This window comes from Agrilus planipennis, unplaced genomic scaffold (genome assembly GCF_000699045.2).
Source record: "Agrilus planipennis isolate EAB-ADULT unplaced genomic scaffold, Apla_2.0 scaffold40, whole genome shotgun sequence".
NCBI lineage: Eukaryota > Metazoa > Arthropoda > Insecta > Coleoptera > Buprestidae > Agrilus > Agrilus planipennis.
In genome coordinates, this window is record NW_020438938.1 from 1,537,995 (window position 1) to 1,559,389 (window position 21,395).

At 31.4% G+C, this 21,395-nt stretch overlaps 2 protein-coding genes and 1 long non-coding RNA gene across 7 annotated transcripts; all 3 read right to left on the bottom strand.

Annotated features, from left to right (window-relative positions):
* Positions 1 to 80: 80 nt before the first annotated feature.
* Positions 81 to 2,180, bottom strand: LOC108735427. Its single transcript, XR_001937577.1, has 5 exons — positions 1,725 to 2,180; positions 1,518 to 1,674; positions 1,254 to 1,400; positions 588 to 745; positions 81 to 441 (listed from the first exon to the last, which is right to left on the bottom strand). It is a non-coding gene; the product is annotated as an uncharacterized LOC108735427 (long non-coding RNA).
* A 365-nt stretch (positions 2,181 to 2,545) lies between these two features.
* On the bottom strand, positions 2,546 to 8,902 carry LOC108735425 (carbohydrate sulfotransferase 9-like). 3 transcript variants are annotated; one of them, XM_025974375.1, is made up of 5 exons: positions 8,809 to 8,902; positions 8,469 to 8,627; positions 7,373 to 7,617; positions 3,079 to 3,328; positions 2,546 to 2,726 (listed from the first exon to the last, which is right to left on the bottom strand). In XM_025974375.1, exons 1-5 carry the CDS (start codon positions 8,833 to 8,835, stop codon positions 2,550 to 2,552), a joined length of 858 nt encoding a protein of 285 aa, XP_025830160.1. In that variant the 5' UTR covers positions 8,836 to 8,902; the 3' UTR covers positions 2,546 to 2,549. The 3 variants fall into 3 exon arrangements, 2 of the variants coding, with proteins under 2 accessions (XP_025830160.1, XP_025830159.1); XR_003231088.1 differs by lacking the exons at positions 2,546 to 2,726; positions 3,079 to 3,328 and adding exons at positions 3,352 to 3,441; positions 6,495 to 6,839; XM_025974374.1 differs by lacking the exons at positions 2,546 to 2,726; positions 3,079 to 3,328 and adding an exon at positions 6,429 to 6,839.
* Positions 8,903 to 9,885: 983 nt separating this feature from the next.
* Positions 9,886 to 19,441, bottom strand: LOC108735424 (carbohydrate sulfotransferase 11). Of its 3 annotated transcripts, none has more exons than XM_025974371.1 (8): positions 19,211 to 19,440; positions 17,144 to 17,421; positions 14,620 to 14,864; positions 13,101 to 13,350; positions 12,755 to 12,801; positions 11,822 to 11,942; positions 11,457 to 11,611; positions 9,887 to 10,307 (listed from the first exon to the last, which is right to left on the bottom strand). In XM_025974371.1, exons 2-8 carry the CDS (start codon positions 17,312 to 17,314, stop codon positions 10,193 to 10,195), a joined length of 1,104 nt encoding a protein of 367 aa, XP_025830156.1. In that variant the 5' UTR covers positions 17,315 to 17,421; positions 19,211 to 19,440; the 3' UTR covers positions 9,887 to 10,192. The 3 variants fall into 3 exon arrangements, with proteins under 3 accessions (XP_018322881.1, XP_025830156.1, XP_025830157.1); XM_025974372.1 differs by lacking the exon at positions 11,822 to 11,942 and having other exon boundaries at positions 9,888 to 10,082; positions 10,145 to 10,307; positions 12,634 to 12,801; positions 19,211 to 19,441; XM_018467379.2 differs by lacking the exon at positions 11,822 to 11,942 and having other exon boundaries at positions 9,886 to 10,307; positions 12,634 to 12,801; positions 19,211 to 19,441.
* Between the last annotated feature and the right edge of the window lie 1,954 nt (positions 19,442 to 21,395).

The following is a 21,395-nucleotide window of genomic DNA, read 5'->3' on the forward strand; positions in this document are numbered from 1 at the left end:
TACGTACGTACGTACGTACGTACGTACGTACATACACACATCATCAAAAAAATTGGCTAGCATGCTACTAATATGTTAAAACGTGGAAATATAATGAAAATTCCGATTTCACTTTTCGACCCAATTACAATAACTTCCTAATGGGAAGTTAAAAATGAAGCTACTTATGAGACCGTCAACCTACGTTTCGCCTATTATGAGGCATATTCAGGGTTAGGTTAATACATACATTAAAATTTTTGCTCAATACGTAGCCTGATTTCTTACTTGATACAATTGTTGGGGAAGAAATGACAACAAAATAATAAATATACAAAAGTTTTTCAGTCGGTGGGTTTTATAGCAGTGGTTTTTTAAACGGTTTCGTTTGATGAATAGTCGTACTCGATTCCCATGGATAAATATGTATTTAATCTGTAGTGGAACAGTTCGAAATCTAACCTAAATAATACAAAAAGCTTTTTAAAAAATATTACTTCTAGACAACTAATTAGAATCTAACTAATGTTAATGAGTAGTTGGAAGAGAGTAAACTAGATAAAATAAATTATTTGGGTAGACGCCATTGGGTAATTGAGAAAACTTACCTAAAGAGTTGATACAATTGTAAAATTGCGAATTTTGGAAGTTTAGAGATATAAAAATCAACTTCAAAATCACTGGGAACTAACATTTCCAAATTATCTATACTATGATAAGGTGGTTCGGTTCCAGTTGTTCTATAGAGAAAATAGTCCTTTTCTTCCTGTTGAAACAACAAATAAATTTAAGTTAGATTCCTGACCGTTACTATTAAATCATGTAGTTTTTTCCAGGGTGGCGGTCAAATAATTACACAACTACATTTTTATTGTAACGTTTCGGTTTATTTAGCCATCTTCAGACTTTTGGAGTGTTACTGCTTATACACAGATATTAACTTATTTTTAAACTTTCTATCACGTTGAACAATTACATGCTATAATATAGTATAATATAATAAATACTCCAAAAGTCTGAAGATGGTTAAATAAACCGAAATACACAACAAATAAATAATTATTTCCATAAAGTAGTCGAAATGGCGACATCATTAAAACAAGAAGGAAAAGTTTTCAAATTATGAAGATGCATTTTCCTAATAATTTCTAAATTTCTATGGTAAATGTGGATAATTTGAGGTCACATACAACTTGCACTTAGTCCTTTTTATGAGTACGATCCACTTTTAAATATATTTTTAGATATATTATTCTTACAGCTTCATTTTTTACCTGTATATTCTCCATGCTAATAATGCAGTCAAATGTTGTGCTGCAAACAGAACAGCCCTTCTGTATAGCTATCCATTTATTATTATCTTGATTTTCATACAAGATAAATGCAACGAAATTTACAAAAAGCAATTCGTCCTTGGCACCCTAAAAAGAATCCTTTTTTGAACAGTGAAAAGCTAAATTAAATTTTAAAACGTTTTCGCATCTGCCTATTGCTAAAAATGTATTAGATATGACGGTAATAAAATTAACAATACTTACATCTTTATACAGTTTTTGTACTTCGTCTTTTCTGCTTAAAATTAGACTTTTAAATAACGAAACAATCCGTTTAAACGGATGTTGAATAACTAAAAAAGTATTATTTGTATGAAGCAGATCGTCCACTTTAACGTTTTCTGTTTTTAACACGGAACACCTTAAAACTTTCATTGCTTTAATTGCTCGAGATTTTTTTTTTGAACTTACGTAATAGAATCTCCATGCAAAGAAGATGGACAAATTAGCAGCTTAGTTAGACCAGTTGCATCGCAGATAACTGATTTTGAGTAACTATTCTCTATAGACACAAAACAATCATAATTTTGATGAGAGACATTATCATTAGAAAACAGTGTTTTATGATGCTGAAGTAAATATTGACAGCTTGTAGCCAATGATCTTTTTCTTTCGTTAATTTTTTCCAAAAGCGGCTTCCAGTTGTATTTTTCTTTTTCAAGAACGCCATCTTCCTATTTTATTATTAGTATTAAAAAACTGGGCGTTATTTCTAAATCATCTTTTGGAATTGAAAGTATAATAGTAGATATAGTGGAGACTCATTTGTCCCCGAGGAGGTGATTTGGGTTATTTAAACTTTTGAGTGTTTCATTCCCACCAGCCCCTAATGCTGGTGGGCGGGCAATCCCTCCGGACTAAGCCGGAAAGTAGGGCGGAAGGCCCTCTTCAACCTCCTTTCAGGAATCATGGGAATGGGTGGGTGGTGGTTCGGGCGAGAAAGATGAGACGGACGAAATGAAGACAGAAGAAAATGAAAGATTATCTGAGGAATATTACTGCCCCAGACAGGCAGACGCACCCGGAATCGAACCGGCGACCTCCCGAGTGCTAAGCAATGGTCTAAATTTCTAGATCATGCCGCTCGGTCGGATTACATTGCAACAAGGGACAAAATTGAAATATTGCATATTAATTATAACACTAGTTAGGATACAAGTAGGGTTGCCACCTTTTCACGCTTTACATAAAGTATTTCTCGACTAAAAGGTTNTTTGTATTTATTTAAATAATTAACTAACTTACCTCAAGTGTTTCTGTGTGAGCTATGAACTTAAAATTAAACATACACGGGGTGCAAAACTGTGTCACTAGTGCCCAATGCATGTCAAAGGGTTTATTAAATTTAGCTAAATCTAAAAGGTACATTACAAATTCCGAAAACGTAGGCCACCGTCGTCTAAAAAACATTCTCTGCAATAAAAAAAATAATATGGCTATACTTTTATGTAATAAACATTCGCTTACAGTGAATAGCTCACGGTAATGAAAATGTTACTATAACGAAAAACTCTCGAAAAAACGAAATTTGATTAATTTTAACCATTAACGTATTACTTATTCACTCTTTTTTAAAAAGTAAGTAGTCGTTTTATATTTTGTTACTTTGAAAATGCTTTGTTGTTTTAGTTTCGTGTAAGGAATTTTCTCATTGTATTTGCTATTATTTTTATTACGAAGAAAAAATTGTATTTACCATTTAAGATCAATTCAATGTCATTATTTTTCTTGATATTTTTTACAGCAACTACTCTTGTTGTCTTACCTTATCACTTTCACTACGATAGCGTGCAATAATTTGAAAACCTAATTTTTGATGGTAACTTCCCGGCTTGCTGAGCAGAATTTTATCCCTATAAGCTGAAAGGAGCCTTTCTAACGGGTGTCTCACTATAATAAATGATAAGGAGTTTTCTATAGCCTCTTCCAGTTCTTTAACACTTGGTCGAGGGTAGTGTTTCCTCGCCAGGGATACAGGAACTTGTTTGACGTCATTCAAAATTTTCTGATTGTACCTATATAATATATAATATTGATTGTGAAATAAAATACTAACAATAAACCAGATTCAAAACAATTTATTTAAAATTAAATTAACATTTGACTACAGGTGTTTTCATGTTTGGACCTAGCAGATATAGATTTAAGTAAACTAAAAGTTCATTTTTAATTAGTTTTAATGAAGCTTTATTCCTGTCGTCCCGCCACTTTGTGTTCATAACAGAGAATACTCTTTCTGTAAATGCTGAAGTGGCCGGAACGGACAGCAAAAGTGATTTGGGAAATCAGATTGTTCCAAATATGGCTTGCCATTTTTCTGTGCAATATTATTGATGTAAAAATACTCTGAATTTCGAATAATCGCTTACAAAATTACGATGTTTACTTAAGGCCCTGAATACAGTATTTTTGCGTACTTTATGTGTCTTGTAAAATATAACGTTTGCACAGTCGAAATAGAGTACAATACTTTATAATAAAGTATAGGTGGCAACCCTAGATACAAGGGACAAATTAACTACCCCAAGGTGAATTTTATGGTTAATTAATGTTGTGTATTATTCTACCATTGATACTGGTGCATTACATACCGTTATTTGTACCTTTTCGTTTGAATAAATCCTTACACTTTCAGTAACTGCCCAGAAAATAAGTAAAGAGGGTAGTACTACAGTCAGGAGGAACATAACAAAAATATTTACTAATACGTTTCTCGATTTATGTCGTCGTCGTTTGGTATGACACGTTTTAGAAATAATTCTATGTAGCTTATTCTAAAAATAAAAGTGTACAGAAGGGTGTTATCAGAGACGAAAAAAGCTAATTATCGTTTTAGATTTTGTATACAAAAAATTATGACTGTTTTTACCAATGATTTGTTGTAATAATAGAATCCTTGCAATTATCCTATTTGAGAAAGCTTTTTTTGTACGTATTTCCTATAGAAGTACACAATACTTACCAACATATTTTATTTTAAAATTTACTTATTCTTACTTAAAGTTTTATTTCTATTACATAAACACACTATAGTATAGACTACACGTTTTGTCTACAATTAATATAACTGGGCGTTTTTTGATAATTGTGTATGGGAAGATAGCACATAAAAACATTACGTTTTATAATATTACAAAGATAAGATTACAGATAAACTGATGATTTTTGTCGTTGGTACAGTTAATGTTTGCCAGTAGATAAAAAATGTGTCATGAATTTACTATCTTCTACTACTTTAAAATGAAAACAGTTGTTTCTTTTCTTGTTAATTAATTTGACCAATTAAATAATAGCTACTGTTTTGAAAAGGCGAAATCTTTTAAAAGTTTCTTCAAAAGATGTTTCATATATTGATTAATTTTTTAGGTCGAATTCAAAACGAGCTTACATTGGTTATTTTCTTGAATTTATTACCATCTTTTGAATTCGATTTAAGACAGAATGTAGTGTAATGCTAATTTTTTTAACTGATAGGATCAAGAATGTTCCTCAATCCTTTCTTTGAATGACCTTTGTCGAGTCTAGACTGTTTTAATCTTTCTATTTCAGTTGACTTTTCAACCGTTACGCTTAATGATTATTTTCCCAGCTTGACGCTCAAAAAATATAACAATGTTTTTGTGTAAGCTTTGGTTTATTCAACTATCATCAGACTAAAATTAACACAAGTGCAGTTCTACTTAAACTATGAATTCTTTTTTTGATTATTGCTCCAATTAATACTTTATTTTATTAGTAATATGTAATATAGTAAGTCTGATGATGGTGGAATAAATTGAAACGCTACACAAACTATGAAATTTAATTAGAATATCCAGTAAAAATTGAAATATTTTTAATTTAAATGATCAAGGTGTCGTATATTTTAGAGCATGTTAAAATAATTTATGTTTGTTTTGATGAGGCATATTCAGGGTTACTAAGAAGAGGTGGAGGTACTCGCCGAAGCATTCTTTTGATGTTAATGATATTACTCCCAAAATTAAGTATTGATTTGATACTTGAATGGCCTATAAGAAGGAGTGGAGGTACGCGTCCAAGTGGTCTTTTGATGACTTTGAAATAACTCCCCAAATTAAGTATTGATTTAATAAAAATAGTTTGTTATTGGTTAGTAACTGACACATATTTGCTAAAATTCTTACCCTTTTCCCAACTGCCGTCGTAAATGAGCATTCAGGAATGTGATTGGATGATTTTTCACAACGTTCACTGCACACTGGCCATCCACATTTTTCACATGGTCGGCAAGTCTGCGAATTTAGTCCTTTACCACAACCTAGACATACAGGTTTTGTATGCTGCAGGGGCCCCCAAACTAAAGGCAATTCCTGAAGGACTTTTTCACCTTTTTTAATAGGTTTTGTGGCTTTTAGATACCTTCCAAGGTGGGGGTCCTCGCATATCTATAAAAGGAAATTTAAAATTAAAAAACAAAAGAATAACACTGATTACCTAGATCATCTCGTGATAAAGAACGAGAAAATGATGTCTCTCTCCTTTTTGGATTTGTTAGAACTGAACTATCGAAATTATCCAAACCGTTTTAGATATCACGATGAATCACAGTTATACTATATATTTTGATGCATTTAAAAATTAAGTACATAAAAAAATTAACTGCATTTACCTTAAATGGGAAGCAATCTTTCCTGTGCGTTTTCCAATCGGTAATTTGATGCTCTTTGCTGCAATAGAACACGCTGAAGCATCCCCCGCACTTTTGCTCAGCAGATTTTTGACACACCGCACATTTCGAAAATTCCGACATTACTTAATACTGCTATTACAACTGAAACTTGTTATAGGCAAACGTATCTAATGTTTTCGTTGTTGTTCAACTGTTAATGTCAGTGAACTAAATTTATTTCGGAATCAAAGCGCCGCGTTGGTATACTAAAAATAACGAGAATTTTAAGATCGCCGCAAGTGCAGTGTATGTAATACATCAGTAACACTACATTTTCAATATTTCAAACTAAAACTNTTAACACTTGGTCGAGGGTAGTGTTTCCTCGCCAGGGATACAGGAACTTGTTTGACGTCATTCAAAATTTTCTGATTGTACCTATATAATATATAATATTGATTGTGAAATAAAATACTAACAATAAACCAGATTCAAAACAATTTATTTAAAATTAAATTAACATTTGACTACAGGTGTTTTCATGTTTGGACCTAGCTGATATGTATCTATTTGTAGGTATCGATATCTTTCCTAAGAGTACCCACTAAAAGTTTGTAAGTTTCACAGAATTTAGTTGCTGTTGGTTTTTTAAGAAGTTATATTTTCGTTTTTATGTTACAAATTGCAAAAATCGAACAATTTCTCTGTCCAAAATATGGTTAAAAACGAAATATTTCGAACTATTTGGAGAATCGAGATATTGTCTGAAAGTTTACTGATGTTCTTTGATTCGTACTTTGACGGCTTGACCACTTTGTCCATTATACGTTGCGTCATAATAATCTGTACGATTTAATTGGTAGATTGAGTTGTTTAAGAAGAATCCTGGGTTCGTTCTGCTCAACAGATTCAGATAGAAAGTCATTAGATTGTTGTTACAATAACTTGAATCTCATTCAGGTAATGGCTCAAAATTAGCAATCGTTAATTTTAACCTATAGTTTTTTAGTCATCATTTAATTAATAATAGTAAATTACATTCGTAGAATTAATTTCATAATCCTTTTTCTCAAAATTAAAGTAGCAACGTAAGTTAAAAAAAGTAGTCATATGTACTGGAAGAAAACATCATAGTAATGTTACAATTGTTTCGTTAAAATTTTGCGATGTTTGTGATTTCTAGTTTTTAAAATTACCCAAATTTAATTAAAACAGACTACGATTTAGAGCAACATTGTAATTGTTATCTAGTTTTAAGGGTCAGATGAATGTAGGTATATTTAGGTAACTTTCTGGAACTGTTGGAATTACATTGTCATCCAGTTTACTCTTTTGCATCTAGTTAAATTTTCTTTTAGCAACATGTTTTTTAAGTCTTTACTACAGTAGAAGTTAAAAAAAGTAGGTAATGATATTTTGGTTGACGTACCCCGCCAAAACATTGAAGTTGTACATCCAGGATGATGAAGCGGCTTTAAATACGTTACACCAGACAAGATGGTGTTTTCTATTAATTAAAAATTCCCAAGGGTTCGGTTCATGGAGAGAATCGTTTCCCACCTTGTTTAAACCCAATAATTTGCACATCTTTCTTAGATGATTCCTTCGCCTTTCGTTACGTTTTTCCACATCGTCCCATGTTTTAGTTTCGGTATAATAATCAGTGTGTTCAGCCTAAAGAAAGATCATATCGCTACAAACATTCTGTTGCGAATTTTTCATCTACAGTTGGGTATACTATGAAGAGATTGTGTGAAGATTAATTATTCAAAGACGTTTTGTACGTGGTCTGTCTTTTTTTTGCATGAGATTGCAGGCAACGGGAAATAATCTAGATCTAGTGTTTTGCAGCATCCAAGGTTAATTGAGACTTACATACCACCCCCTTACATCATATTTTCTACTTATATTACAAGCGAGTTGAATGTTTTGCTACCATTACGTTTGGATTGGTTCGTACAGACTTTTTCGATGACGTAAACGCAAATTTTTTGATAGTTTTACGGTAGTAAGATGAAAAAAATATATTAAATATAGTATTTGGGGTAGTTTACAATTACGTATTGTGGATAATTTCACTACAATGAATGACTTCTGAGGATTGAAGTAAACGTCCGAACATTATTTAAATAAAAAATTAGTATGTTGTCCCTTTCTCCACAGGATCGGATTTACAAAATAGCCCCCTCCCCCATTTACAAAACTATTTATAAACATAATTTATTTTTTAATCACCGCAAAAGCTTAGTGCGGCTTAGCCCCTCAGTATATTTGTCTGAAAATAGTGTCTATTCCATGTCCCCTCGTCGATTTGTTTTTCTGTATCCTTTCCTTTTATATTTCTTATTTCCTACCTTATACTCATATATTATCCTCACTTTGAACCTACCTAAATAATGTCCTACCAGTTGTTCCGTACTTATCCGAGACAAGGTCTTGTGAGACAGAAGAAACCACCCAGGGTGAATTGTATGATTAATTCATGTTGTGTATTATTCTTGCATTAGAACTGGTGCATTACATACCATTATTCTTAATTGTCCGTTGGAAAAAGTCCTTATACATTCAGTAATTGCCCAGAAAATAAGTAGAGAGAGTAGGACTATAGTTAACGCCGATACCTTTCTGCATTTATATCTTCGTCTTTTGGCATATGTTTTAGAAATAATTGTAAGTAGCTTATTCTAAAAATAAAAATGAATGTACAGAAAGGTTATCAAGGACGAAAAAACCAATTATTATTTTAGATTTTCTGCACAAAAAATTATGACTATTTTTACTAATGACGTTTTGTAATAATAAAAACGTTGCAATTATCCTATTTGAGAACGCATTTTTGTACGTACTTATTCATATAATACTTACCAACATATTGTATTTTAAAATTTGCATATTGTTACTTAATTCTAATTATATAAACACACTGTAGCATGGACCACACGTTTTGTCCACAATTAACATACACGAGGTAGCACATAAAAACATTACATTTTATAATATTATAAAGATAAGATAAAAGATAAAGTTTTGATTTTAGTCGTTGGTACANATCTACAATGATTCCTAAAGTATGAATAATTACAAGTTGAAAGCCTAAGTTAGTGAATATCGCCGGATCAGTCGTATCAATAATACAAGTTAATAAGTAAATTGTAATTTTTATTCTTATTTTATCTTATTAAAAAAATGTTTGCTTGTTGAGAAGTTTTCATATTAATTTTTCTTGAAATAAAAACCGATTTGACGCAAAAAAATACAACAAAATGAATGGGAATTTAATTTATCAATCAACTACGTAGTGGAGCATTTTGTAGTTTTAATGGACATTGTCCTGCAGTTCTAAAGTAGCACTTATGATATGTTGCATTGTTAGGCCAAACAATGTGAGTTATCTCAGTAAATAATAGAAATATAAAACGACATATTTGTGTAATAAGGGTCATTGTTATGGAAAAATTTCAATTTTAGATTTAGAAATATAAATTGACGTAGCTATAAAATACATGTTAGTTTTCCTCAATATTACATACAGTTCGAAGGCTTTTTTGGCGAATATACTGTTTCTATATTTACAAATTGTAAATAAATAAGGATAAACAAAAAAGTTTTTTGTATAGTTCTAATTTCGTACGCACTTCTTATAAAAACACCCTGTATGCATTGACAAAATTGTACTAATATTTTGTGTTAACATTTCTTCGAGAACGGTGCCATAGTCTGTTCCGTTAAATAAATAAGACAATTACAATTGATTTGAAAAATACATTGAACTTATGTGACGAAGTTACAAGATAGTAAAGTACATTTACAGGGTAAAAATAAAAAATTAAATGCCACTTATATTAATCAAGAAAACTTATCATTTATGAAGGAGTAGGGAGTGTATTGAATTAAATTTACTTTTTGTTTTTTAATTTCAACAGAATTATTTATTTGATGCATTCTCATAACAAAGTATTAAATACGTAGATGCATGTGAATTGTAACAATTAATTGAGCAAAATATTAAATATACAGGACATGTAATACTTGATTTCGTAAGATATCATATAGCTTATATTCTTATACTTATGTACACAGTAATTATAATACATCGTGTCTGGAACTACTCCCAACATTTCAAATGAGTAAACTAATACCTGCGAGATGCAAAATACCAAAAACAAATAAGTAATAATGAATAAATAAAATTATTATTTACATTTTTTTGACTTATTAATTCCTTTTTTGAATTAATAAATAATTTCTTCTAAATGGACGGATCCTTTGAATTTATTGCTGACAAAAGAGTTGAAGGATCTTCGTCAGGCTTTCCAACCTCAATAAAGCCACTCAATGAATAATTAAACAATTCGAAATCGTACCTGCAATATATTAATAATTGTGAAAAAAGCTGAAAACAATAAGTCATCGTATAGTATCTACGAAGTTTAATGTAATTCATATCATCATCATCATGATAAGGTCGTCAGTCCTAAGACTCGTTGGACACGTACGTCTATTCTTTCCTATCCTGAGCTAATCTTCGCATTTCCCTACAACTAGAACAATCCACATCCTTAACTATTTGCGAACAGCAATCTAATCTAGGTCTACCTCTACCCCTCCTAACTTCCGTTTCTGCCACTAATATGACTGACTAGCCCTTCATGACTGAGGTGTCCTACCAACCTATCTCGCCTATTTCTTATTGACTTCCATAGAGTCCTCTGTTCTCCTATTCCTTCTAATATCTCTTCATTTCTAACCTTCTCTATCCACGGTATCCTCATCATTCGCATCTAACACCACATTTCAAACGCTTCTAACTTTTTCTTTTCCGCCGCGCCCACCGTCCATGTTTCGCACCCACACAGCGCCGTGTTCCAAACATACACCTTTAACAGCCTTTTTCGAATTTTTAAATAAATCGTTCGCGAGCATAGGAGTGACTTCTTTTTATTGAAGGCGACTCGCCCCCGCGGTATCCTCTGCTTTATATTCCTATTACTCCTTCCATCTTGACTTATCTGACTTCCTAGATACCTAAAATCGGCCGCTTCTTCTAATTCTTCATTTCCTATCTTTATATTCGCTCTTTTCCTACTTTTTCTTCCCTTGCATACCAATATTTTTGTTTTACTTTTATTTACTTTTAAATTTTCTTTTTTTTTTTAATTCACCTACCTAGTATTTGCTATATAGAGCAAAACCTCTAGAGATTTGAATATAAGGGTAAATGAACACAAGAAATTAAAACTTCATAATAAAACTGATTTTAATTACGCGAAACATAGTTATAAACATTGAACTGCTTCAAACCGTCAATAATAAACTAATTACTTTAAATTATTTGGGTTGCAGAAGGTATTCAAGAAAGAATTTTGTTAACGTAGACTAATTTTCGTGTGGGTTTGTCTTGTGCTTATTAAAAATCCTGACTAATTTCTATCAAGGAAATGTAGATTATATTATTTTGAGTTTCACTGCACTTTAACAAGATTGCCTGCTAATAAATAATTAATTCTTTTTACCTGTAAACGTTATACAAATGTAAAATTTGCGTTCTTGTAAGTTCCGAGTAGTATTTATTAATTTGTTCAGTCGTTATTCCCTTTCCTCTATTTCGCCATTCCGGTTTAATTATCCCTTCAAGTCCAGCTTGATGGATTATATAGTTCTGATCTTCCTATAAAATGAATAGGAAATTCACGGAAATGTCCTACATTATTGTCATGTATGTATTTACATTTGACAATTAAATTTTAAACTGAAAAACTAAACAAAGTCGCTCCATAATGTAGTTATTTACAATATTCATAAGAAATTTCATTAAAAGGACCACATATATTATATTACAAACAAATTTTTTATTTATTTAAATGATGAATTAACTTACCTCAAGTGTTTCTGTGTGAGCTATGAACTTAAAATTAAACATACACGGGGTGCAAAACTGTGTTATTGGAGCCCAATGCATGTCAAAGGGTTCTTTATTTTTAACTGTATCTAAGAGGTACCATACAANCTTACATACCACCCCCTTACATCATATTTTCTACTTATATTACAAGCGAGTTGAATGTTTTGCTACCATTACGTTTGGATTGGTTCGTACAGACTTTTTCGATGACGTAAACGCAAATTTTTTGATAGTTTTACGGTAGTAAGATGAAAAAAATATATTAAATATAGTATTTGGGGTAGTTTACAATTACGTATTGTGGATAATTTCACTACAATGAATGACTTCTGAGGATTGAAGTAAACGTCCGAACATTATTTAAATAAAAAATTAGTATGTTGTCCCTTTCTCCACAGGATCGGATTTACAAAATAGCCCCCTCCCCCATTTACAAAACTATTTATAAACATAATTTATTTTTTAATCACCGCAAAAGCTTAGTGCGGCTTAGCCCCTCAGTATATTTGTCTGAAAATAGTGTCTATTCCATGTCCCCTCGTCGATTTGTTTTTCTGTATCCTTTCCTTTTATATTTCTTATTTCCTACCTTATACTCATATATAAAATGACTCACATGTCCTATATGTATTTGCATTTCACAAGTAATGTTTTAATGTTTGGACCACATACTATGTTTTAGGCAATTTTTTTCTGTTTTTGTTTTAAAAAATCCCTCATATTACAATAGATTAAAGTATTACGTCTGTGATCGAATTTGTATTTATTTAAATAATTAACTAACTTACCTCAAGTGTTTCTGTGTGAGCTATGAACTTAAAATTAAACATACACGGGGTGCAAAACTGTGTTATTGGAGCCCAATGCATGTCAAAGGGTTCTTTATTTTTAACTGTATCTAAGAGGTACCTTACAAATTCCGAAAACGAAGGCCACCGCTGTTTACGAAGCTTTGTCTGCAATAAGAGAGAAAAACAATTGAAGCTAAACTTTTCTGTAATAAACAACTGCCTATTACGGTGAAAACTCTCGGTAATGACGAGGTGCCTGTAACGGAAAACTATGAAAAATTAAAATTTGATTAAGTTAGCCATTAATGTGTTACTTATTCACTCTTTATTAAAAAGTAAGTGGTCGAAAAATTGTTTTATATTTTGTTACTTGTATTTGCTATTGTTTATATTTAAGATGAATTTAACGCCTTTTTTCTTGAGCTTCTATACAGGCACTTATGCAACTACTTTTGTTATCTTACCTTATCAGCTTTACTACGGTAGCGTGCAACAATTTGAAAACCTAATTTTTGATGATAGGTTCGAGGCATGCTGTGCTGAATCTTGTCCCTATAAGCTGAAAGCAGCCTTTCTAACGGGTGTCTCACTATAATAAATGATAACGAGTTTTTTATAGCCTCTTCCAGTTCTTTAGCACTTGGTCGAGGGTAGCGTTTCCTGGCTAGCGACAAGGGAACTTGTTTGACGTCATCCAAAATTTTTTGATTGTACCTGTATAATATATAATATTGATGTTTAATTGTGAAATAAAATACTAACAATAAGCCAGATTCAAAACAATTTATTTAAAATTAAATTTACATTTGACAACAGGTGTTTTGAAGTTTGGATCTGACTGATCTTTCTACAGAGTATCTACTTGTAGGTACCGATATTTTCGTAAGAGTAACTACTAAATTTGTAAGTTTCACAGAATTCAGTTGCTCTTGGTTTTCTAAGAAGTTATATTTTCGTTTTTATGTTACAAATTGCAAAAATTGAGCAATTTCTCTGTCCAAAAATTGGTTAAAACCGAACTATTTGCAACTATCTGCAGAATAATCGAAAGCATACTGATGTTCTTTGATTCATACTTTCTGGGTTTGAGCACTTTGTCCTACGTACATTGCATCATAATAATCTGTCCGATTTAATTAGTAGGTTGAGTTGGTTAAGAAGAATCCTAGGCTTTTTCTGCTCAACAGATTCAGATAGAAAGTCCTTAGCAATCGTTAATTTTAACCTAGAGTTTTTTAATCGTCATTTAATGAATAATAGTGAGACATTCGTAGAATTAATTTCATTATTATTTTTCTCAAAATTTAAGTAGCAACGTAAGTTAAAAAAAGTAAGCATATGTACTGGAAAACATCGGAGTAATATTACAATTGTTTTATTAAAATTTTGCTATGTTTGTGATTTCTAGTTTTCAAAAATACGCAATTTTTCTGAGTTCGTATAATTACAACGAACGGTTTAGAGCAACATTGTGACTGTTATCTATTTTTAAGTGTCATATATGATGAAGGTAGGTATATTTAGGTAACTTCCTGGAACTGTTGGGATTACATTGTCAACCAGTTTACTCTTTGTTCATATTATGTCATCGTTTTAATTGTCTTGCTGAAAACAGAAACATTGGGCTCGGCACATGGTTATATTGTCCGTAATATGTTTTTAATAAATAGGTATCACGCAACAATGATTTTACCTACGAAATAGCTACGTAATTGCAATATCCGATACGAATTGGAAGTTTTCATGATTTTTATTTTTTTCTTCAGAATTAGAATTTAAAAAAAAAGATTTTTAGAGTGTGTTTGTTTGTCTGTTACAACAGTTTTTTTACAGAAACATGTGAAATTTGGCAGAAACAAGGAGGTCAAAAATGAAACTACGGTCAGCAGAAATTTCCTTTCTGAACTTGATAGGAAAATTTTGTCTTTATGCATCTAGTTAAAAGTAAAAAATAAATAGGAACTGATATTTGAGTTGACGTACCCCGCCAAAATATTAAAGTTGTACATCCAGGATGTCGAGGCAGCTTTAAATACATTGCACCAGACAAGTTGGTACTTTTTATTAATTAAAAATTCCCATGGGTTCGGTTTATGGAGAGAATCGTTTCCCACCTTGTTTAAACCCAATAATTTGCACGTCTTTCTTAGATGATTCCTTCGCCTTTCGTTGCGTTTTTCCACATCGTCCCATGTTTTAACTTCGGTATAATAATCAGTTTGTTCAGTCTAAAGGAAGATCATATTGCTACAAACATTTTGTTGCGAATGTTTCGTCTATAGTCATATTATGAAGAGAATGTGTGACGATTAATTATTCAAAGACATACTGTACGTCTGGCTTTCTTTCTGCCTTAGATTTCAACGAGAAATAAGCTAGAACCCCTGTTTTACAGTATACAAGGTTAGTTACGACTTACATTCGACCCTCTTACATCATATTTTCTACTTACATTACAAGGAAGTTGATGGATGTTTCGTTAGTATTACGTTTGGATTGGTTCGTACAGACTATGTCGATGACGTGCACGTAAATTTTTGATAATCTTGCAGTAGTAAGATGAAGAATAATATAATTTCGTAGGCTACTTTACAAATAGTGTGACTAGTTTCAGAACAAGGAATGTAGCCTACGAGGATTGAAGCAAATGTTTGAAATTTAAGAAAAACTAGCATGTTGCAACCGAAGCCTTATGATGGACATTTTCTTGCGGAAATCAGGAGTCGATAAAACTTTTGAAAATATATTTGTGTAAATATTATATTTTCTGAAAATTCTGTAAACACCAAATATTCCTCCTCCAGTACAGGAGGTACAGCCTCCAGAGCTTTATTAGAAGCTACAATAAAAGTTAGAGTCAATTCGGAATCAATCTTTTGGTATGTCTGTTTGTCTGTCTGTACTGTCGAAATTGGTAAGACGGAACCAAAATCGTTTTACGGAACCCGCAGGCGCATCTGTAATCAGCAGAAACTTGTATATAGATAAAGCGAAAAAAAAATGTTTTACAGAAGAATGCATTGCAAATAAATTGTTATCAGTAGACTGACTGCGGAAGATGCAGTTAGAATTTAAATTGGCTAAAAGCCTCATTAAGTTTCATTGATACACTTCTAAAAAGTTCTAAAGTAACGTCAACCCAAGTGTTACAAATGTACTTGATACAAAATAGAAATTGAAGCACATGATCTATAATTTTATCAAAGTGAAATAAACATTTCTCCAGATTAATAGATAAAAAGTACATACTTTTCGGAATAAAATGGAATCGAATACTTGTCAGCAGAAATTGAATTTTTTTCTATTTTGTGATTTTTTGATACAACCTTGTTTTTCGTCTAATTTTACAGTTAGCTATTGTTTTAGTTGAGTTAATTAACATTCTTTTATTCTAATCTAAAACGGCCTAATTGCAATTAAAGCTAATTTTAATTCATTTATCACTGTTATTGTTTGTGCATTTCAATTTGAAAAACCTTTCTAAGGTATTAGAAGCGATAAAAATTTAAAAAAGGAGCTGTTAAATTGATTTGGTTTGCGAAACGAATGTTTTGCAATTGTAATTGTCATTTTTGAAATAAAATTATTCAAGCAGTTGTCTGTTGACGCAATAAACTGAAATAATACAGCAATACATTATTTATTTTTGAACATGTATTTTTACACGCTTGTGCTGATCTGGCTCTTTAGTCACTTTCTTATTGGAAATTAATAATAGTTAACACAATGTCAGCTGCAATTATGTAGAAATCAACTGCATATAAGTAAATTACTTTAATCAATAAATGCCTCCAACAGTTTACAAATTGGAGCGGGAACCTTTTGATAATGGTTTTGATAGTCAATATTTCGCGACCAATCGATTAAAATCAAAAGGCCCTTAACCATTTTTGTTTTTACAGTTAGACAACTTCCATAAATAATCTTTTCAAAAAACTTATAATTTCATCAAGTACCTACAAAGATATATAAATGATGATGATAGTGTTCTTGGTTGGTTACCGAACTCTAAAAAGAAAGTACACTTAACTACTGTAAAATTATTGAGAGACTGCTGTTACGTCATCAACATAGTCTGTACGCATCAATCTAAAAAGTAAGTACCGGTACAGCCTATAGAACTCACTTGTAATAAGAAAATGCAACATAAGTTGTTAGTTAAGTTTAGATATAGAGCTGATCATTCAACAAGTAAAGTTGTAAAGTAAATACTCTCCCTCTCTCTCTTTTATATCTCCCCCCCTCTCTTTCCCCCACTGGAGAGTGGTCACTTTTGTGACTGTTCATTCATAAGAAGAGTAAACGTAAGTCTTAACCAACTTTGTTTGCCTCATAACATACGTTCCAATATTATTATAATTCGCGCCAGTACGAAAGCCGTCGTTTATTGTTGGATAATTGGTTCATTAAGCTCTCAATAATGTTACAACGGTTTTACTGTCGAGATTTAGGAGTAGATGCAATTAAATGGGTATTATGCCTCGATAGTAACGTTTAGGATACTTGCCTGCAATTTCCCGTACGATTTTCTTGCGCGTACAGCACGAACGTATTGATCTGTGGTAACCATAAAAACGAGAATTATTGGAATAATGCAAACGGTTGTTGTAAAGAATATGCATCTTCGAGCAAATTTCCACTGAGCTATCGCGGTTCTTTTGCATTTTTTCGGTACCATTATCCATTGAAAGGTCGCGGTTTTGTAGTACTGATAGAAATATTGGTTGATTTTGGCATTCTTCCCTATTTTCCGATAGTTTGAATCCTTTATCTGTGACTCATGGTCTAGAAAATAATAATCATTAGGATACAATAATATTTACTTAATGATTCAATAATTTGACAATTTTATCACAAAATCATTTCAAGGATTATCGGATTATAATCCTTAATTATGTATTGGTTATAACGAAATCGCCCACTGTAATCCTACAAAATTAAGTGAGCTTTTACTTAATCTACAATGATTCCTAAAGTATGAATAATTACAAGTTGAAAGCCTAAGTTAGTGAATATCGCCGGATCAGTCGTATCAATAATACAAGTTAATAAGTAAATTGTAATTTTTATTCTTATTTTATCTTATTAAAAAAATGTTTGCTTGTTGAGAAGTTTTCATATTAATTTTTCTTGAAATAAAAACCGATTTGACGCAAAAAAATACAACAAAATGAATGGGAATTTAATTTATCAATCAACTACGTAGTGGAGCATTTTGTAGTTTTAATGGACATTGTCCTGCAGTTCTAAAGTAGCACTTATGATATGTTGCATTGTTAGGCCAAACAATGTGAGTTATCTCAGTAAATAATAGAAATATAAAACGACATATTTGTGTAATAAGGGTCATTGTTATGGAAAAATTTCAATTTTAGATTTAGAAATATAAATTGACGTAGCTATAAAATACATGTTAGTTTTCCTCAATATTACATACAGTTCGAAGGCTTTTTTGGCGAATATACTGTTTCTATATTTACAAATTGTAAATAAATAAGGATAAACAAAAAAGTTTTTTGTATAGTTCTAATTTCGTACGCACTTCTTATAAAAACACCCTGTATGCATTGACAAAATTGTACTAATATTTTGTGTTAACATTTCTTCGAGAACGGTGCCATAGTCTGTTCCGTTAAATAAATAAGACAATTACAATTGATTTGAAAAATACATTGAACTTATGTGACGAAGTTACAAGATAGTAAAGTACATTTACAGGGTAAAAATAAAAAATTAAATGCCACTTACAAAAATTTGATCTTAAGTGATTTGTTAAAGTTAATTTAGATATTTCATAGAAAACTGTTTAGTATTAGAATAAAAAAAGTTTTGATTTTAATATATGCACGGAGAAAACTAAATTTTTATAACAATTCTCGATTGTCAATGACTGAATTTACCGTAGACATAGTAGAATTTATTAGGCAACTTGTAATAATCTCAATTTTGACATGTTTTTTAAACAATTATTTCAAGTTTCTTAATTATTACAATTAAATTTGTAATATCAACTAAAATACCTAGCAAAATTTATTTTTGCTGGGATTTTATTTTTACAAATTCGGGTCCAAATTGTAATTTTTATTATTTCCGCTTACGAAGCAACGGGATAGTGGGATAAATTGTAAAAATCGCTTTCATATTTAGGTAAATTTTCCTTTTTCATTTTCTCCGTGTAGGCACTTACTGTGTTTTACCTACCTGAACTTTGAGTAGTAACTAATTGACCTGACGTATTCCCGAAGTTTAAAAAAGTTTTCGTAACACAAGTTTCTAAAATATTGTTTGCTCCTTTATATCCAGAAAGACTCTTGGAGTAGACGAAAACGAAATATATTTTATGCTACATTTAGTATCTTCCTACTGTGTATTATTCACACATACATATTCAAATTAATTTGGCCTCATTTACCGTAATTAATTTAATTTGACTCTAAATAGGTCCCTGCTGTTTCGTCATTAATTATGTATTATTAATTTGGAACATTTGTTGCTACGTGACATAACTCAAGAATTCAAATGTCGGTAAGTTTAATTAAAATAAAAACGATAAATTGCTACTACAGGTACTTACCGTTTTATTATAAATAAATAATAAAAAATTGTAACGGAAATCACCGGTGGAGTTTTACGGAATGTCGTGGCATCACAAAAATAATTCTGATGACCAAGTTACCTCGGCCGCTTTCCGAGCTGCGTCGGTCGATTTAATGCAGCAGAGTGAAAATCGCGCATGGCAATGCTTCATGGGAAACACGCTCTCGGAAAAAGGAAGCGAACCATTCACTCCTGCAGCGAGTCCAGGAAAACCAAACATAAAAGTAACAAAATCCGTCTAGAATACTTTTTGTTTATTGCGCTGTTAATGCAGTGGAAATTCTTTTCAATAGCATTGCGAGTGTACAAGGGCAATTTTTTTCAACCGCCGATAATATTTTGCGTAATTTATTACTAAAAGGCAAGCAATCTCTTCAGTTGCCGAAACTGATGAAAATCACTTTTCAAACAACTCAACTGGGATGTTTTTGATCATCCACCGTATAGTCCTGACCTCACATCAAGTGATTTTCGACAACTGCAGTTATCCAAACACAAAAACGAATTCTTGATTATTCAATTTCCATTTCTTCCCTTTATTTTGATTTCCTCATGGTAAGATCAGAATTTAAGTTGAAAGTTTTATAATGCTAATAATAAGCATGTGTAATTAATTCTGTGAAACTAATGACTAGATGACAATTTTCGTAAGTTTCTTCGTAAATTTTTGTTATAAAGATTAATATTTGTTAATTGTGTACAGATTTTTGTCTTTCAATTGTTCTGAATAACAAGCGATAGCAATTTGTTGCTATTGTATATGTGACACAATAATTGATGATCTAAAAATGATAGTTTAAAAAATATTTTTACGTTTCATCGAAGAGAATGGCGTATTGTTAATGCGTAACAAGGAATAACGTTCTCGTTTAGGCATAATTTCGTTTTTCTTTTCCTTTCCTCTTGAAATACTTGTTTGGATTGTTAGCTATACGCGATGAAAACAATGAAAATCATATTCGTGCCCTATTTCGTCACTAAATTCGTTTAAGTAATCTTACTTTGTTGATTCTAACCACCAGTTTTCTTTGAGATGTCCAACGTAACAATTCAACTACTTCTTGCTTCTGTTTTGTTCTTTGAATTTATTGGTTCATCGTCGTACAAAAACTGTAGAAATGACCCGAAAGGTAAAACAGTACCTACTTATTTCATTTTCTTTTTACATACTTGCATACTACGTGTGTAGGTGTAATTTTTCAATTTACGAAAATTTTCTTGGTTTTTCTTTTTCATAAAACCAAAACAGTTAACGTTTTTAAGGTAGCTCCGTTTTAGTGCAATATTCTGTTAATGGCAATAATGAAATGTTACACGGAGTAAAGTCTGAACTATAGGGAGAGTGGTAGATATTTCATGGTGCTTCAATATTAATTCGTATTAGTGGAAAACATTGTATTTACTAAAAAGTTCTCTGCTTTTTACAGACGTTTTGCTATACCAACGACGAATTCGTCAATGGCCAACTAAACGGCAAATCACTGAAAATATTCGATTTCCCGAAACATCATCAAAGAGTAAAGAACCGATCAGCATAGGTTGCATTATCTGTACCGACTTTAATGTTACTCATGCCATTGAGAGTGATTGTCAAGTGTTAAATGGAGGAGTAGGACATAATTTTGTAACAGTAAAAATAACCTGTGGCCCATTCATGGGTTTGAATTATGACGTAAAAATATATGGACGAAGAACATTTTAAAAGCCTTGGATCATCTGCTTCAATCTGATTCAAGATCAGCATAATAAGAAATGTAATAACTGATACTAATATTTAATTTTTTATTTCTGCTAAAATATATACAATAATCTAAACATAATAAAGCGTTCATAAAATCAGTGTAAGATGGAAGGTATTTACTAACATTTTAGAAGTGATAATTATATGTAAAAATGTACGTAGAATCTCACGGTGCCCACGATTTCCAAGTGCGGTGTTAACTAAGTACTCTCCGGAATTATTTTAGCTAAAATATATAAAACAATTGAAACATGAAAACGCGCTCGTAAAATTATTAAGAATTCGAAGGTATTTACCAAGCTTTGATATGCAACAATTATGTAAAAAAGTATGTAAAATCTCATGGTGGTAACGGTTTTTAAGTGTGTTGCCAAATAGTTACATTCCGGAACCACTTTTGCTAATTTTTAATAAAATGTAC

Bases quoted from the DNA above. Each gene is read 5' to 3' on its own strand.
- LOC108735424 (XM_018467379.2), bottom strand. From the start codon at position 17,314: ATGGTACCGAAAAAATGCAAAAGAACCGCGATAGCTCAGTGGAAATTT. The intron at 12,802-13,100 runs GTAAGATAACAA...CTCTTATTGCAG, and splicing joins ACCGTAGTAAAGCTGATAAG to ACAAAGCTTCGTAAACAGCG. The intron at 10,308-11,456 runs GTAAAAAGAATT...AATATATTGCAG, and splicing joins CATTTGTATAACGTTTACAG to GTACGATTTCGAATTGTTTA.
- LOC108735425 (XM_025974375.1), bottom strand. From the start codon at position 8,835: ATGCAAATTTTAAAATACAATATGTTG. The intron at 3,329-7,372 runs GTACGTCAACCA...TATATTATATAG, and splicing joins AACTTCAATGTTTTGGCGGG to GTACAATCAGAAAATTTTGA. The intron at 2,727-3,078 runs GTAAGACAACAA...TTTTTATTGCAG, and splicing joins ATCGTAGTGAAAGTGATAAG to AGAATGTTTTTTAGACGACG.